An 18,641-nucleotide genomic window follows, 5' to 3' on the forward strand; every position below is an offset into this window, starting at 1 on the left:
ATGAGCCTGACTTGGCCCAAGTCTAGCTTTGTTCTTCCAGGAGCTGCTCACGGTTAGGCTACTAGTAATTGTTTCTAAACTTTTTTTGTTGTTGTTGAAATTCTGTGGTACTTTTAAAATGGAAGGCACTGTGAACTGTGTGCATTTATTCCTTAAATTGAGTTCACGCGAGTTTGCTGCAAGGGCTGAGCGCCTGTGCCCTGGCTAGGGCTCCGAAGTGTGCAGCTAACAGCTGCCTCGGTGCTTTTCATGGCTGCCGGGGGTGGCCACACCTCCAAGACAGCCTACCTCATCCGAGCTTTGGTCTGCAGGACCAGATGGAGAGGCTTCCATTGATCCGCCCTGCAGCCTTCTTAAAGGGCTCTGATTTCATCACCTCATGCCTGCCTTTGTCCTTTCAGACAGGAGTCCCCAAGTTTCATCCTTCTCGTGGGACACCTGCACTAGCCCTATGTCCCATGCAAGCAGCGCTTCTCTGTGTTCACTGGCTGAGCTTCGGTGGATAGAATGGGCTGGCTCGGGAACGTGTCAGGATCAGGCACCCCCTCATTTTATAGGGTTGCGTTAGGACAGTACTTTTCCCTTTGCTTCTCCCCCTGCTGAGTGACATACCTCTTCAGATACTTAGCGACAATGTGCAGCGCGCGCACTGCCCAAATGTCACTGATGGGGTTGCTGCCCTGGTACGCGGGCCGGGCGATGGGATTGGAGGGGCAGGGGCTCCTCTGGTGGTAGGGCAGGGCTGTGTAGGACTCCAGGGCGTGGCTGACAAGAGACATTCAAAAGACAAGGATTGAAAGTGTTGTCTGCCTCCTGTCCTGGCCATTCCCTGCGCTACTCCCAGCACATCTCCTGAGGAAGAGCCTTGCGGCTGACAGCCATGGCTGCCACAGACGTGAACACGTGACACTTACAGGAACAGCGCTGCAGCTCTTTTCCCCACGTATGGCCCTTTTCCAGGGTACATGCTCCCAAATGGTGCTGCAGTATCAGTCATTTGGAAGAAGAAATAAAGAAGCAAAAAACTAATCTTAAATCTGGGGGGGGGGGAGCAAAAAAAAAACAACAATCTTAAAAAAAAAAGACTTTCTTAGAGAAGCTCTTATGCCTTAAAGAAATAGCATGTTACTAAGGGGAGTCACTGTTACCTAGAATCCGGCTAATCCGTGTTTTATTAAGAACACAGGGCAGCAGGTGAGAACCAGAGCTGGTATCAACCGCCCAGAGGTAAATCCTGACATGGGATCTTTTTGCTGCTAATCTAAGAATGCTTAGTAAGTGCTAGGAGCAACAAAATACTGCCTGTTGACCAACTACTAAAAAAAAAACCTCCCCAGGCTGGGACCAGGACTTACCAAAGCACATCGAAGCCACTGTAAGCCACCACGCGGTCAGGCATGTGGAGGGTGTGCAGAGGGTCTATCAGTCCCAGGGTGGGTTTGATGGCTCTCGAAGCAATGCCTAAAACATGGGGATTGACAAGAGCGGCTCGAGGCACAAATACCATTTCAAAAAATTGAGTGACTTCTGCAATTATCCTAACAAATGAAAGGACAAGGTCAGGTTCACTGTCATGCAGGGGGGACAGAAATGAATAGTAGAGAGAGATTTGGAGCCAGAAACCCGGGCTTTTCAGCAAATATTGAAGCTGGTCTTATAGTTTTAAGCATACTGGCCGTATGCATCCCTCCCCCATCTGAGTTGAACAACTTCACTGGCCATGCGAGAGCATGAATACTGGAGGAGTTGGTCAGCACAGCACAGCACAGCACAGCTTTGATTTCATTTTTTTAGATTTCAGAGAAACTGGTTTATCAGCACCCCAAAGTTTGGTCCTTGCTCTGTAACTTACTGTGTGCCTTTGGGGAAGTGACTTAGCCTCTCTGAATGACCTCTTTTATTAAGACTGGGTTAAAATAATACAGAGCCGGGGTATGGTTCAAATGAGATAATAAAATCATGCCTTTAAAAAACTGTAAGGTAGAATTTAAATACTGGCCACTGTTATAAATATGATCTTTAACAAAGTCAAAGGGTCGTTGAATTTTAAAGAGAGAAATTACTCTAACTAGGCAGTTGAATGTCAATTACAATTCTTCCACAAAGTCTGGAAGAAGCCTATTGGGGCAGCGTCACAGCGAGGGCCTCTGAGCGCCTTGGCGGGGAGTAAATGAGGGCGGGCCTGGAAGCAGGGTGCAGAGCCCGGAGCAGGCAGACAGCAGAGGGACTCTGGAGGGGGGGGGAGGTAGGAAAGAGCATGAGGGAACTTTCTGGGGTGGTAAAAATGTTTTATTGCTCTGTTATGGTGGGGGTAGCTAAAGACAAACCCGCAAAACAAACAAACTCCCTGCCACTGAGTCTATTCTGACTCATAGCGACCTCACCGGACACCGCGGAACCACCTCCGGTTCCGAGGCTGTAGCTCTTCGGAGAAGCAGAGAGCCTCATCTTTTTCTCACTGAGTGGCCGGTGGGTTTAAACTGCTGACCCGGCGATTAGTACTCTAATGTGCAGCCCACGCTGCTCCTAGGACCCTCAGGTCATGATAACATGCCTGTCTCTATCTGTCCATGGCCATCAACCTGGATTCTTCCAATGGGTCTATTTCATTGTATAGGTGTTATATCCTAGCACATTTAGGGTCTGAAAAAGATGACATTCATGGATACATAGTAACGACAACTTTCATGGATACATAGTAATGATGACTTTCATGGATACATAGTAACGATGACTTTCATGGATACATAGTAACGATGACTTTCATGGATACATAGTAATGATGACTTTCATGGATACATAGTAACGATGACTTTCATGGATACATAGTAACGGACGGGAGCAGCAGCAAAGGCCCATCAAGGTTTATGACATATACGATTCTCATAGCTAATTCCCAGAGGATGCTGGTTGGACTGCCTTCAATGTATATATGGGTTTGGGGAGAATAACAGAAAACACATGCACCCTTACTTCCATAATGGCTTAACACGGAGCCATCAGGAGGCACTGGGAGCGAGAGGTCGGCGAGAGGAAGGCAAACCTAAACCAAGTGGAACCACCACCAGGGCGATGTTCTTACCAGTTTTGACTTTCAAGTGTTCGTAGTCAAAAATGGCCACGCCCGTCGTTTCACTCCCGGTACCTGAAGTCGTGGGGACTTGAAGAGAACACGTTAATTGCAAGAAGACATAGAAGGAAAGGTATTGGAGTTCCTAGTGGCGCCAAGATGAAGCCCTTGACCGCCGGCCAAGCCACTGGTGGGCGTCACCCGTCCAGACGCACCTGGGGAGTCAGGCCCCTCTGGGATGGCCCAGTAGTCAGACCTGACTTGCTGGCAACTACTGATCACAAATGCGGGTAAGTAGGGAGAGGTCAGGCTTAGGAAGACCAGGCCAAAGTTGACTCGGCCGTGACATTGCATGTGTCTGTGGCAGAGGAGAGGGACTCCAGCATCGCGGAGGCAGCTGGAGCCAGGGATGCAGAAGCTGGCGTCCCCCTCGGGAGAATCCTCCCCCCCCTTGCCATCTCCAAAAGACATCTTTATGCCCTCTTGGCAGCGAGTGAAGGCCCAGTTTCTGACCTTCGCTAATCGCCCCTCTGTGTGAGGCTGACACAGATTCACCAGAGGGCTCTATTCTGCCTGACACCAATTAGGCTGTTCCCCCGCTGATGTCTAATTCCCATCCAAGCCGTTCATCTGCCACTGACTAATCTGTAGCCCACCACGAGGCCCTTTCACAATGGGAGGGGGAATGGACAGGTAGTTTCATGATCAAAATAGCTTATCTGAGTTGTACAACTCTCAAGTGAGAAGGAGCGAGCAGCCAGCAAACAGAGGGCAGACAAGACAGGAAGAGCCCCTGGCCCCCAGTGGCAAGGACACGCTGTGCTGATCTGGATTTGCATGCTTGTGGCACCAAGAGTCAGAGAGCAGATGTCGCCGGGCACGTGGTGTCCCTGCTGGCCACATGTCTCAGGGCAGAGACAAAGCCCGAGGTTGACAGAGGAGCAATCATCCGGAAGAAAGGGCTGGTCCACTCCAGAAAAGGAATAGCAAATCTTGCTCCTGAACGCCCCGGTGGCAGGCAAAACGGGACGAAGCAGGGGGGTGTAACAGGATGCAGATGATGAGCGTCCCCCCCCCCCCCAGTGTGCCTTCATTCCCTCAATCTACAAAATTCCCTGCCATTGACCCAAATAGTCCCTAGCTGTGTAATACAGAAGATTGGGCTTTAAGAACATTCAAAAGATTGACTTACTATCAGTTTGGGTCTCTGAACTAGCCTTTTGCGGAAAAAAAAATAATCAGAAAGCTTTAGGAACATCAGTGGAAACCACTGATGTTGAGGTTGGCAGGCCGATGCCTCACAGTGCTCCTTTGTGGAAAGATGTCCCTGAAATTATTAGCTTACACCGCTCCTCAGGCTTGTTTGCAGTTGCAAAGTAAAACTGAATAAAACCAAAAAACCCATAACTCTTTACCTGCAATCAGAGGCTTAAGAGGCACAGACACGGGCTTCCCCTTCCCGATGGGGGCGTTGACGTAATCGAGGAACTCCGAGTGGGGGGTCGATGAATAGAGATTGGCAGCTTTACATGTGTCGATGGTGGAGCCGCCGCCCACAGCCACGAAGGCATCGAACGCGCCCTTTCTGGCGAATTCAATAGCTTCCATGAAGCTTGGAGAAGGTGAACAACAATAAAAAAGTCTATGTTCAGAGGTAGATTGTCATACACCATCAAATACTGGGGCACACGATAAACAGCAGTAAGCCGATGTGTTTACACAAGACTACCTGGCATCAGTCGGCTCCACCCTCACATCATCATAGACCTTAAAGTGTATCCCATTCTTGACTAGGGAATCCGCAGCCACGCGTACCGGGCGGAGCTGGCAGAGGGTCTTATCTGTCACTAAGCAAACGTTTTTAGCCCCCATGTTTTGTAGGTCCTGTGGTAACAACAACAAAAAAATTCATCGGTGAGGCCTGATGGTTACTGCAGTAGTAATAAACTCACCATTGTACATTTAAAAACCCAAAGATTCACTTGTGGTCCATTAGCCCTTCTTATTTTTTTCATCTGCAACCTTTATAGCGGAGGCTGTGCAAAGTTCAAATACTTGCCATGCCGATTTCCTTTGTGACTCCTGCTCCATATCTGATATTGGAAACGGCCATCTGAAAAATAAGATGTGGGTTTGGGGGGTGCATCAGAGAGAGTTGGCCATTCCTTTTTAAAAACATAAAGTGATCCCCCATTGTCTAGAGAATGGAGTGTATACTACTCCTTAACGTGGTCTTCTACGTCACCCTCCATCTGGCCTTGCTCTTGTCACACCTCTTTAACAAAAGACCTTGGCTCTAGTCACATTGGAACGATTCATCTTTCTCAAACACATAATCATATACTCTTCATTATTCCTTCAGCTTCACCTGCCTGCTTCCTCCCACCTCCATACATAAGTTCCCTATCAAATTCTTTCCCGTTTTCTATTTTCCATTTTAAGTGTTATCTCTTATATATTGCACTTTATCCACTCATCCAACTATCTAGCCATTCAAACATTGTGGTAGATATGTAATATCGTGTATAACAAGATATAAAAGTGTAGGGTGGAGTCTAGCCTGTCAATCAGGCCCCAGCCTGATGGTACCTCTCAGTGGGTGTGGCCTTCTCATAAGGAGGAGCCTGGAAACTCCCTCTTTCTGCTGACTAGCCATGCTGAGCCCAGTGAGCCCTGTGATGCAGCCACCGCCACTGGATCCTCAAGACTTGGCACCCAGTGGCCTGTGATCTTCCTGCATCCTGCATCATTGCATGTGGCTGCGAGAGTCTGAAGAGGGACTTACGGACTAGTATCAGACTTATGGACTTGATCTGGACTCGGCTGGGATGTTTGCTTGATATGGAATTACTTCTTGATATAAAGCTCTCTCTTACACATCTATGACTGCCTCTGCATTTGTTTCTCTAGTCCACGTGGCCTAACACAAACACCCATATCCATGCACATTTACATCCATTCACCTTCAAATCCCCCAATCTAGCCTCGGGCTCACTCGATGTTATCGAATACCTCCTGTGTTCCAGGGGTTGGGCTGCAGAGCGTGGCTCTGGTGATATTACTACAAGCAGGAGAGCCACGACCTACTAACGTTTACAGCTGAGAGAAGGGTTTTTAAGCTGATAAAGGGTGTGTCACTTTTGATCAACTACAGATATTGTTTGATCCACATTTTGTTTCAATTTCTTTTTCTGAACTGGTTTAGATTTATAAGACTTAGAATTAAAAAAAAAAAACCCAACGTGACAGGCTGACTTTCTATTTCTCTTGAATAACATGGCCCCAGTGGGCTTGCATTCCTGTGGGGTCAGCAACAGACACCCAGCAATCGTATGAGGCATCGTGGAGCTGCGTCCTTTGGCTGCCAAGTGTGCCCTTGGGGAAGCCAACCCAGTCTTCACCAGCCTGCCCCGTCCGTCAGCCACCGCGGGCGCCGGGACTCTTCAATGTACAGTTCTTTTATGAAGAGGAAGATGCAGACTTGAGCAAATAATTACAAACACTTCCTTAATTCCAGTGTGATGAAATCACACCATAGATTATTCCTTTACTCTTGCTTCAAGAGATTGCTTTGACCTCTGCTGGACCCGTCATAATTACTAAATTTTCTTACACTAAGAAAGCTAACGATAAGCATATGAGGGAGGGCAGGTCAAAAAGTCCTGCTGCAAAATATTTCCTAAACAAATCTATCAAAATGTGAAGGTATTGTTTCTTGACCTATCATCCACCTCGGTCTGTCCAATTTTGCAAACACTGCTTGTTTCTTCCTCATAGTTCCCTGAAGAATCTTGTGCTCTTGGATTCACAGCCTGCCAAAAGGACAGCTTTGGCACCTTGAAGGACTCACTCAAATCATGTGGTTTTTTTCAGTGTTGAGTAAAACCAAGCCTGAAGGGCAAGATCAGGGCCGTCGGGAGGCTGGGGTGTCCTGCTTGGGCAGCCCTTCCTCCCCTGGAGAATGGGCAGATGAACCGTCATGCCGAAGAACATTTTCTCAGCACAACCTTTCTAGCACTTTCCTCAACAAGGCCACTTTTCTTAAAACGTCTTCATAATACGCCCTTGCGATCTTCCTGTCTTCTCTGAGAAATCTGTCAAGGTCATCCCTTCGGGACCCCCGAAGTCATCATAGCATCCAGAGCTGAACTCTCGGCCTTGGAGTGAACGGACTTAGCATTTTCCACTGGAAGCCACTACTTTTGATTGGACTTTTTAAATGCACCCTAACAAGAATAGGCGTTTTACTGAAAGACCTTGTTTACAGTCATTTGTCGATCACAAAGACACGCTAAAACACAATCTGTTTGGAATATACCCATGTATGTACGGACTGGAAACCCCATAGCAGTGCTTTTTGACTGACTGTCAGTATTGTTTATAGTGGTGTGGATTTATTAGATCTCAGCAGAAGATAGTATTCTAGACATTATTCATGTGATCAGAAGATTTATATTCGAGTATTTTGACAATGCATTTTGCCAAACAAAGGCTGATGGGTTGGTTACACAATTAGATTACGGAGTGTCAATAACAAACTTCAACTGAAATAATAGTGCCTCAATGAAAAACTCAAGTTACATCCTCCCAGGCCATTCATCAAAGAAAGAAAAGGTTGATTGAATATACCCCCAGCAGTGGACCCGAGGAGGCGGTTGCTAGCAGCAAGAGCAACAGCACTAAGAAAAAGAAAAAAAATTTAAAAACCAGCCCAGGAAGATTAAAATGGACATTCCCTGGTGCGCCCCAACCCTCTCAATAAAGAAACAACTCGACAACAGTTAAAAAAAGAAGAATATACCTCAAAGGCATAATCTGTTGTTTTCCCAGAAGCGGAAAGTCCAGGAGCTAGAAATAAAAAGATTAGCATTAGTATAGGCCTCTAAATTAAAACAAACAATTGCTATTTGGTAGTAAATTAGTATTCCAGCCAAAAAAAAAAAAAAAAGCATCTCCCCTAAAGTCTCACCTAAAACACATTTGTATTTCAGGTCTCATTGTTGCACATTAAATTAAACGGAAGCCTGCATGCTAGGGGCAAAACTGTGATGCTAACGTGATGATGCTGAGTTTGTTAAAATAAAGTTTATGAAAACTATTTTCTTTATGAAAATTAAGGTACAGTTTTGAAACAATGTGAAAAACAGTCCTGTAGAATCTACAGAATTGGTTCAAGGTTGGCTTTCATTACTTAGATTCAATAGAAAGCAATATGAAAATGGATGCCACAGCTAAAGATCCAGATTAAGCTATTGTTAGAGGTCATTTTAGTCCGAGATGAAGTATTTATATGATCTGAAGAGAAAAACCAGAGCTTCAGAGGTCAATTTAGTAATTTTATTAACTGGAGTCCTGCTTATGCTTCATGGAGCAACTGTGGTCATTTGTTTGAATTTTTCTTCACCGAGATACCATATCTAAGTAAAATCTTTATATTTTTAAAGAAAATACATAAAATTATTAGTCATCTTTGTGATGACTAATCACAAAGATGTGATTTTTATTGTGATTTAATAAAAAACATATTGACAATTTTGTGTGTGTGCAAATTATCAAATTTTAATTATAATAAAAACAATTTCTTGTCATACTGGGAAAAAAGAGGGACCCAAATTGATGAATTTGTTCCTTGTTTTTAGCTACTTGTTCACCATCGTCCTATTTAGTCATAAACTAGGTAAAATGTTCAAAACAATTTTCTCTACCATTTTTGAAATACAAAGAGACCATAACAAGAAGACAGTCTAACTTTGGCTTCCTATTTGGTCCCTATAGGTTTGCAGGAAATGAATCTGTCATGTTACTGCTGTCCGGTAAGATCTCTAGCCTGAGAGTGGGAGGTTCAAATCCATTAGCCTCTCCTCGGGAGGAAGGTGAGGCTGTCTGCTCAGGTGAAGACTTTCATAGGAGGCTCAGAAATACTATACAGGGTCACTTGAGTTGGAATCGGTTTGATGACAATTTTCTTTTTTTTTGCTTTAGATAACAGTGAGATTCTTTTTCTCTAAATTATTTTTATTCCTCCTAATGTGAAATTATTCTTTGTTAAAATCTGCAAGGAATTGGAGAAAATTAGCTGATCATAATGAGTCTGAGTGTGACCATAGGGTATCTGCCTAGTAGGTAGTGATTGATGCCTAGGGGTCGTGGTGTGGATGAGCTATTTCATGGGCAGGAAAACGCCCTCTAATAATCACTCTTTCTCTTCTACTCTTCGACACCAGCAGCCCTCTCTGTGGGCATCAGTTTCTCTACAGGCAGGCATCCTTGCGCATTCCTCACCCCTCTGTTCAGAGTTAGTCTTTGCTTTCCAGGGCAAAAAAAATCCCTTTTTGTGTCAGCAATTCATAGGATATTCTGGGGACAACAGTGGGCTTCCCTCCACTCTGTGGAGAGCGACGTTTGGAGAGGATGAAGAAGTTGGTGGAGAATGAACATTCTCATCTTGTTCTTTTAGTTTGGGTGGAAGTTTACAGAGCAAATTTGCTGTCAACTCAACAGTTTAGACACATTTTGTTTCCTGACATTGGTTGAAATCCCCTCTCTCTCACAGTCCTCTTCCTGCTTCCTGGTTCCTCGTTCCTGCCTGTGAGCTTTGTCTCTGCGTACATGCTGCCCTTTTGGTCTTGCTCATATGCTTCTGGTGCTTGTGAATTTTATAGGATTCATTATCTGACTAAGTTGATCCATGAAAGTGAATTCAGTTCCAGGCTTAAAGGGTGTTTAAAGCCCATGTACTCTGGGGGGCCTGCCAATCTATATCAGACCAGTAAGCCTGCTCTTGTTTAGGGTTGTGAATTTTGATCTGCTTTTGTCGCCCACCCCCCTCGCCACCCCCCCACCCCTGTCCATCCAGGGCTTTTTATTGCAGTCTTCATCAGTGCTCATGAACCACAGCCTCCACTACAATGAGACCCGAAGAGCCAGATGGCCCCTGGCTACCTTTCGGGACTGCTCTAACCCAGTGTTTCCATGGATCTTGATTTTTCTCCACTCTTCCTTGTTCTGGAGGAGTGGGAGAGCAAGAATTACATCTTTGATGGTCACTTACAAGCTTTTAAGGCTCCAGTGGCTAACTGGACTGTAGAACTTGTCGCTGTGGGCTACTTAATGCCACTTAATCTAGGCGTCCCCTGAGACTATGGCCTAAGGTCTCCAAGTTCCATGAGTGATGCCCTCGAGGTTTGGTTACGGTGCAGAAATGTTCAGGGGAAAGATAACAATTGGATTATATGAATCAGCTGCGAGTGATCACTAACAGTGATTGTGACAGCCAGAGCAGTCGCAGGAAGGGGAGATCTCACAACCAGGTACGAGAGAAGAGCTCAAAGCAGAGGGCGGTTTGTGGATGTCCAGATCCTTGTGCATTGAATCTCTGATCTAGGTGGCAGCTTTGGCATCAGATACATGGCCGGGGGGCAGCAACGGCAGAACCAGGGGCCAGGGCGTGAGTCAGAGCAGTTGTCTTCCAAGCCCACAGAACCAATACATCTGAGGACTTAATAGTGCTTGTTCACACTTAATGGATGAGCTGAACTTGGTGACCCACAGAGCGGGAGACCAGTGTCTCTGGGCTGAGCCCTATGGTGAACTGCATGCCCTTTGGGCATTTACTGGCAGCCCAGATAAGCTTTGTAACATTGCCTGGGCAAAGCAGAGGCCAGGCCAAGGACACTGCAGAGAAGACTGTCCTGACTGACAACTGGATTCTGAACACATCTCCCCTGGATTGTAACCTATTAACTTCCCTAATAAACTCCAAACCACGAGAAAAAAATTTCCCCAGAATTTCGTCTTCAAGATGCTCTACTCTATACATGGATATATTTGTACCACATGAAAACATGTGTGTAGAAATATTTGTTGCCAAACAACATAAACTAGAGGATATCTTATAGACAAAGGGGTATATTATATATGAGGGGGTATATTATATAAAAGTCACAGGAAAATGGGATCCAATAGTAGAAATAAATAACACAAACTTTACTTCTCAACATAACCTCCCTCAAGTCCAAGACAGTTGGTTCGTGATAATACATACCAGCCATCACGTCCATCCCTAAAACACGGAGGGTCCTGGGAATTTAACCATGTCAATGCAATCTTCTTACATTATCAGTGGAAGGAAAATGGGTAACCTCCAAGATTTTTTAAGATCAGGACAGAAAAAGAACAAACGAGTCACGTGGATGCCTAATTACTTCCAATGGAAACACTCATAGCCTTGTTCTTGTTGGATGAGAGGAATGAGCAGGATTGTTGCGGTGGAGAGGGACTCAGGTGAAGCTTTCCCTGGTGCTTTCCTTTTACGGCTTTGGCTAACTTTCTCAAAAACACTCTTCTATAGGCAGATGATAATGTTCTTTGGCCCTCTGGATAATGTACCAGCAAAATGCCCCGAGCATCCCAAATAACTTGCCATGATTTTCACTCTCGATCACCCTGCTTTTGCTCTGACTGGATCACGTCTACTTCTTGGTAGGCAGTGCCGTGATTGTACTTTTTCTTCAGGGTCATATCAGTAAAGCCATGATTCTGTTCTGAATATAGTTTTCCCAAGACATGCTTCAGGACCTTGTCTCCATTGTTTAAACTTTCTATGGGAAACTCTGCTTTTCTCTGCAGGTGACCTGGATACAAAGGTTTTGGCACCCATCTAGCAGAAAATTTTTAATTTGTCAGTCAGAATTGTGTAAGTTGAATCAATTGAGATATCTATGGTATTGACTGTTGCTTCTGCTGTTAATTGCTGCTTCTTCTCAATTAAGGTATGAACAAGATTGTCACCTTGGAATTGTGAATAGTGAATCACTGTATGGTTCATCTTCAGCATCATCTCATGCCTTCTTAAAATGAGTTATCCATTTGCAAACTGTTGATTTATTTGGGGTACTCTCCTCATAATACTTTTTTTCTAAAAAGCATCAGTGACCTTACCATTTTCCCACCCAAACTTTACCATAAATTTGAAGTTTTGTCTTGCTTCAATTTTGGCAGGATTCATCTTGCTCTTTTCACACTGATGTCTCTCTTGTTAGATCTCAAACCAGATCCGATTCCTTTATGTTATAACAAGCTAGGTTGATTTTTATTTTGGTGCAAAAAAATGTGAAGCTCACACATAATTTTTTTCACAGTACACATTTCCCATGAACTTTTTGAAGACCTCTCTTCAGTACTCAGGGTGGACTCCAATAGACTGTCCTATGTCTGTTCTGCTTGTACGTCTTCCTGCGTATCCTTTGTAAATGTTGTTATTACTACTGCAGAGCTGTGCATGGACCAGTATTTACCCGTGTTGTCTTTTACTTTGTGCGCCTCCCAGAGTCGTCCTTTGACATTGGTCATGCTGCTCCAGCTTCCCCTCACAGCCTCTCCCTCCACCCAAGTCAGTAATCTAGTTCGTAATTTACCCTCCCTGCCCCGGGTAAAGAATGCTTCTTTCCGTGTGTAAACCTATTCTTGGCTTTTTAGGACAGTAGTTCCACACAGCATTTTGACGTTTGCAAGGTCACCCTTACCTCATTCAGCATGCCATCCTCCAGGTTCCTCCACGCCATGATGTTTAATGGGTCCTTCATTATTCTTGAGCATGGCGTAATATCCCACTGTGTGCGCGCCATAGTCTACCTTTTGATCCCATGAAGGGAACTTACGTTGTTTCCATCTGTTTGTTGTAGTGAGTAATATGATTAACATGGGTGTACATATGTTTATTCATGTCACGGCTTTTATTTCCCCAGGATATTGAGATGGTTTAAGGTTGTGTGTCAATTTGGCTAGGCAAGGATTCTTAGTGGCTTGGCAGTTATGATGTAGTCCATCCGTCATGATGAGATTGGCTATGACGTAATCACCTCTATGATGCGCTCTGCGATGAGCAGCCAATCAATCGAAGGGAACTTTCTTGGAGGAGTGGCCTACTCCCAGTAGATGCAGCCATTCTGTCCCAATGGCCTTGCTTCTGATTGGATTTGGGCCCTACATCAGTCTTGTCACCTAACCTATGGTTCTTTGGAGTTGAGTCAGCAGCCTGCCATATTGTCCGCTAACCTTGAATTTCATTCCTCTCTTCAACTAGTAGCCTGCCATGTGAGCTGGCAATCTTTGGTTCACCTGTCTCTGCGGCCACATGCGTAAGCAGAGCCTCCAGCTGGACAGCTGACTGATGGACGTGGAACTTTCCAGACTCTACAACTGCATGGGCCGTTTCCTTCAGAGAAATTTCAATTTCTCTCTCTCTTTCTACACACACACACACACACACACACACACACACACACACACACACTCCTTCACTGGCTTTGCTTCTATAGAGAACCTAGCCTAAGACAGATATGTACCTAGTAGTAGTGTTTCTGTCATATGGTATTTACACATCCAACTTTTAAAGGAAGTGCAACACCATTTTCCATAGCACTTGTGCTCCATTTTAGTCTTCGCAGCAATGGAAGGCAGTTCAATCTCTCCACACTCTCTCTGAAGCCTCTCTAGCATTTCTTGTTATTGCTAGGGTTTGGTCATTATTTAACATTGAGAAATATCATGTTATATTGAAAATTGATACCACCAAGTTTTGTCCTTATAGGAATCACCTTGCTCTCTACCCTCTTCTTACTCGACACTTAACAGGATCTTCCAAAGTCTTTTTTTTTTTCTTCCAAAGTCTTTATCTCGGTTAATTATGTTTGATGCCCTCACACAATCTTAAGACTCTTTTCTGTGCCACCGTTTTCAATTTTGACAGATAACGCTATTTGAGCTACAAAAGGTTAGGAAACAGCCCTTACAGTTCAGCCAAACACGACCAGCAGCATGTAGCCAGTTGACATTGTTTAGTGGTACTGTTTACTTAAAATGACGTATTACCAACTTCACAGTGAGAAGGGACCACGTTCATCAACTTCCCCCTTACAAGCACTGATTTCCTTGTTTCACACTTCACCCAAATGCATTGTGAATGCCCACTACAGAACCCCACTGTGGCTGGTGTACAAGTACAAAATGCCTTACCTTGGGAGTAAGTATGAGAATGAGTTGGGCATTGGCATCTAAGGGGGAAAAACGCAAAAAGAAAGAAAAATATAAAGTGAGACTAAGGAAATAAAAATCCAGGAAGCCTTTACGATGACCAGTCCTGAAATGCCATGCCCAGGACAGTTATCGGCACACATGGCACAATTAGAAAAAGAGAAAGTGAAGGCAACACAGAGTATATGCAGCCTTTCTGGGTTCATGGCGGGGCACGTGACTGCCTGTGCTCTGGACTGCTGGGCAGCACGAGGAGATGTTGGTAGTTGAACCCACCCCGCTACCTGCGTGGGCTGACGGGTTAAGTGTTGGGCTGCTAAGTGCAAGGTCAGCAGTTTCTGGGGAGAAAGCTGAGGCTTTCTGCTCCTGTGCAAAGTACATTCTCGGAAACCCAGAGGCAGTTCGACTCTGTCCTGTCAGGCCTCTGAGCTGGGGTTGACTGGGTGGCAGGGAGTTTGTGTTTGGAGGAGGGCAGCTGCACTGCGAAAGACCTGCCAGTCTGCTTCAGGAGTCATGGCTGCTAAGGAGTTTATGGAGCTTAGTTCTTGTCCGTAGCACATGGGGCTGTCAAGAGGCAGAATCCACTTCACGAGGCAGAATCCACTCCACGGCAGCCGTGGCAGGCTCCCATCTCCGGAGCATCGGTTTTTCACAAACTCATTGATCAAGTGCCCGGGAGGAACCGAGATAAGCACTCCGGGAGGACAGTACAGGTTAGCAGGAGGGTCCCCAATGCCCATGGGTTCTACCTCTTCATAGCTCAGGTCCATGGTTCTCAACCTTCCTAACACCATGACCCTTTAATAGAGTCCCTCATGTTGTGGTGACCCCCCCTCCCCAACTATAACATTATTTTCGTTGCTACTTCATAACTGTAATTTTGCTACTGTTATGAATTGGGCGACCCCTGTGAAAAGGTCATTCGACCCCCATAGTGGTTGAGACCCACAGGTTGAGAACCGCTAGCTTAGGTGCTTAGTCCAAATTCACCGGAGTCCCTCCCTGCCACAGATGCATTCCCAACTGCTGGGAGCTTTCAGTGTCCTTACGGTGCCGCCATTCTTCACAAAGGCTGCCGTGCACCGTTTCAGGAGAGCCTGCACGTGACCACCTCTGCTATCACTGATTGACACCCTACCCTCCTGCTCTCCCAAGCCAGTAATGCTGGGTCTCCACTGTGCACCATGCTGTTTGTACGGCACTGCACCCATTAGATTCTTCTCACAACATTCCATCCCAGTAGTCATTCCCAGTGGGCTTTTCTACAGAGGCTCCAGGCCTCCTTCTTGAAAGCCCCCACCATTGGCTTCTGCCCCCTCCCTCTCCTGGCTGTCTCCTGTTCTTCAGGTGGTCCCTTCACGGCTTCTCTTTTGCCTCCTGGTCCAGGTCTGACAAGGGGTAGGAATAGGGCATTGTGTTTCTGTTTATTCTTTCGGGGACGTTGTCACAGAGACTTACATGCATAACACTGCTGCTCCACCCCACCCCAGTCAGATTTGGAACGAAAACACCCAAGGAGGAAGACTGACAAGAGTGGGACTAGTGGTGTTTCCAGTGAGGGTGGCCCCCTGGCATGGACTTCCTCCTGTACCAGATCACACAGAGTCCTTAGTAAAATTTACTTTCAAATTTCATCATAGAATATTATGATATGGTTGGGAGTTGCTTAACTGTGCTATTTCTTACATGACCACTAGTGGTACAAACTACATTAGTAGTTGTGTTATGAGTCACTGAGTAAAAAAAAAAAGAGCTAATGAGTTAGGTTCACAAACATAAACCTCTACATTATTGTATCTAAAGCACCAGATAATTTGACAGAATCAGCAACTACAAAAAAACGCCACCAGAAACCACCAGGGCTTGCCGCGCGAGCAGAGCGTCATTACACACAGGCAGTCCCTGCTTAGGACTTCAGGACAGTCTGACTTGTACATTTCTCCACCCTTCGAAGCAGGTGTGAGTCAACCCCGACTCACCAGGAAGTATTTAGCACAATCACTTTCACTTGGGGCACCTGCAGCTTTTAAATCATTAAAAAGGCTCCCCGACTTTATTCTCGCATTAAAGTAAGTCAAAATAAGAACTCTATGCACCTGCTCTGACTCACAATTTCCACTGACAGATTTGAAGGCGCAGGGCCAGTGCCTGGCCTGTTATTTCTGATTGGAACTCATTCCAGCTCGCCATTGCCATTGAGTTGATTCTGACTCACAGAGACCCTCTAGGTCAAGGTAGAATTTTGCCCTTTGGGTTGCTGAAGCTGCCAACCATTATAGGAGTGGCTAACTCACTTTTCATCCTTCTCCCAGTGTCTGGTGGGTTCGAACCGCTGACCTTGCATCACCCATCACACCACCAGGGCTTCTCCTGGAGCAAACTGTTTTTGTGGTCAGGTGCCACTGATTCGGTTCTGACATATAGGTGAGTTTATGCCCAACTGGGTGAAACACTGCCCGGTCCTGCACCACCTCGTTATGGTTTTCCTTGAGCCCATTGCTGCAGCCACTGTGCCCATTTATGTCACTGAAGGTCTTCCTCTTTGTCACCGACCCTCCCCTTGACCAAGTAGAATGCCCTTTCCTAGGGACTGGTCCCTCCTGAGAACATGTCAGAAGAATGTAAGATCATCTCACCATCCTCACTTGTGCTCCTCAGGAACATGCTGGCCATACTTCTTCCAACCAACAAGATTTATGGTTTTGGGCAGTCTATGTATTTTCACTGTTCTTCACCAGCAGCATAATCCAAAGGCATTGATTCATATCTTCAGTCTTCCTTATTCAAAGGCCACCTTTCACATGCACATAAGGTGACTGGAAATGAGCAGGCTTAGGTCAGATGCACCTTACATTTTCAGAAGATATTGTGCAGATTTACCTAATGCAATAGTTTATTTTATTTATTGTCTGCTGCTTCCATGAACACTGATTGAGGATCCAAGCAAGATGAAATCCTGAACCTTAATCTTTTTTTTTTTTTTAAAGATAAACATGTTTATCATGTTATCAATTAGGATTTTGGTTTTCTTTACATTGAGTTCAAATCCATACTGAAGGCTGCATTTGAAGGTTTAAAATGTAAGTTAGTACAGTGATTTCCTTTTGTAAGTATATCCATATGCAGCAACTGAACTTATGGAAAGTCTTGTCATTACTTACAGGAGTATTTGTATTTTAAAAATCCTACTGAAACACTAACATTGCATAAAATTTTATAGACAGACATTTTGTTGTTACTTTCTCTGCTTACGTCACCGGTACGGTCTGTATGCCCTCCCCTCACCCTACACCTCCCTAATGACGCCTCAGGGTGGGGCTGGATGGCCTTTAGGACCTCAAGTTCTGAGAAGGATGAAACACCCAGGGCGCTGCCATGAGTCGCGGCTGCCATCTAGTGGCTTCAACTGAGAACACCAAAGGCCTCCCGGCCCCTAAATCCTGCGGTTTCCGGGGAAACCAAAGCAGCTGATGCCAAGTTGTGTGCTCTGTACTTTGGAAAACTTCCCCTGCTTCACGCTTTACAAGGCCAAGAAGAGAGGGGCGAAGTGAAAAACTCACACGCAGCCTTTCCGACCTGAGCGCCGCACTGTCTCGTTCGTTCTTCTAGCACAGCAGCTGCCGCGCGCGGCTCACCGCGTGCGCTCCGTCTGATCAGCACTTTGAACTCCATGCTAGGTCCTTTTCCTGACCTTCTGCTCTGTAGCTTCCAGTGCGTCCCTCCACTGCACCGTTCTCAAATGCAAAGGGGAAGCTTGCCTTAAAACAGCCGCTATCAACCTGTGGGTCACGACTCCTTTGGGAGTCAAACGACCCTTTCACAGTAGCAAAATTACAATTATGAAGTAGCAACGAAAATAATGTTATGCTTGGGGTGGGGGGTCATCACAACGTGAGGAACTGTATTAAAGGGTCACAGCATTAGGAAGGTTGAGAACCACTGTTTAAACTCTTCATCCATGCCTCCCAGTCAGCTCACCCTCCAGGGTCTCTTCCCTGACTAGTCTGCGGGCTCTGTTGCCTTCCTTGGTCTCTACACCCCTTCCCACTAGGTCTGCTTCTTCCCGGGGGTTCCAGGACTGTCCTTTTTGGTTTTCAGGTCTCTTGACTCTCCAGTTTCCTCTAATGGTTCTCTCCCCTTCTTTTCCTGGCTTTTTCAGCCTCCTGCATTCCGCCCGGTGCTGCAAGCCAGCCTTCTGACCCTTCAGGCTCCGTGATACCCCCTTCCCAAGTATGTCTTTTCTCCCCTCAGCCCCTCCCCCAGTCCATCCCTGTCTCTGTCTGTGCCACCACTTGGCCCTGGGCACTTCTCACCTGGTCTCTAATGAGTTTCTCTGAGTCCCACCTTGGCCACCTCGATTCCCACCAGTTGGAGTCATTTGTCTAATGGCGTCCCTCCCTGGTTCAAAGCAGCTCCATGCCCGTCTTGTTCAATCAGTCCAGTCCGGCCCTCCTGGCCTGTCCGCATGGCCCCTGCTCACTTCTCCAGATGGTTCACCTGTGATGCTCTGGGATAATGAGCCTCTTTATTTTCCTTG

The 18,641-nt window shown here is 45.9% G+C and overlaps 1 protein-coding gene across 1 annotated transcript in view; it reads right to left on the reverse strand.

Annotated features, from left to right (window-relative positions):
• ADHFE1 (alcohol dehydrogenase iron containing 1) overlaps positions 1–18,641 on the reverse strand; it is a 41,553-nt gene that overhangs the window by 16,861 nt on the left and 6,051 nt on the right. The window contains exons 2-9 of the mRNA XM_075549617.1: positions 14,087–14,124; positions 7,872–7,918; positions 5,130–5,183; positions 4,800–4,954; positions 4,486–4,682; positions 3,083–3,160; positions 1,356–1,461; positions 613–765 (exon numbers count right to left, since the gene is read on the reverse strand). Coding sequence (XP_075405732.1) covers positions 613–765; positions 1,356–1,461; positions 3,083–3,160; positions 4,486–4,682; positions 4,800–4,954; positions 5,130–5,183; positions 7,872–7,918; positions 14,087–14,124 — 828 coding nt within the window. The remainder of the gene's footprint in view (positions 1–612; positions 766–1,355; positions 1,462–3,082; positions 3,161–4,485; positions 4,683–4,799; positions 4,955–5,129; positions 5,184–7,871; positions 7,919–14,086; positions 14,125–18,641) is intronic.

The sequence above is a fragment of the Tenrec ecaudatus genome, chromosome 5, assembly GCF_050624435.1.
Source record: "Tenrec ecaudatus isolate mTenEca1 chromosome 5, mTenEca1.hap1, whole genome shotgun sequence".
NCBI classification, from domain to species: domain Eukaryota; kingdom Metazoa; phylum Chordata; class Mammalia; order Afrosoricida; family Tenrecidae; genus Tenrec; species Tenrec ecaudatus.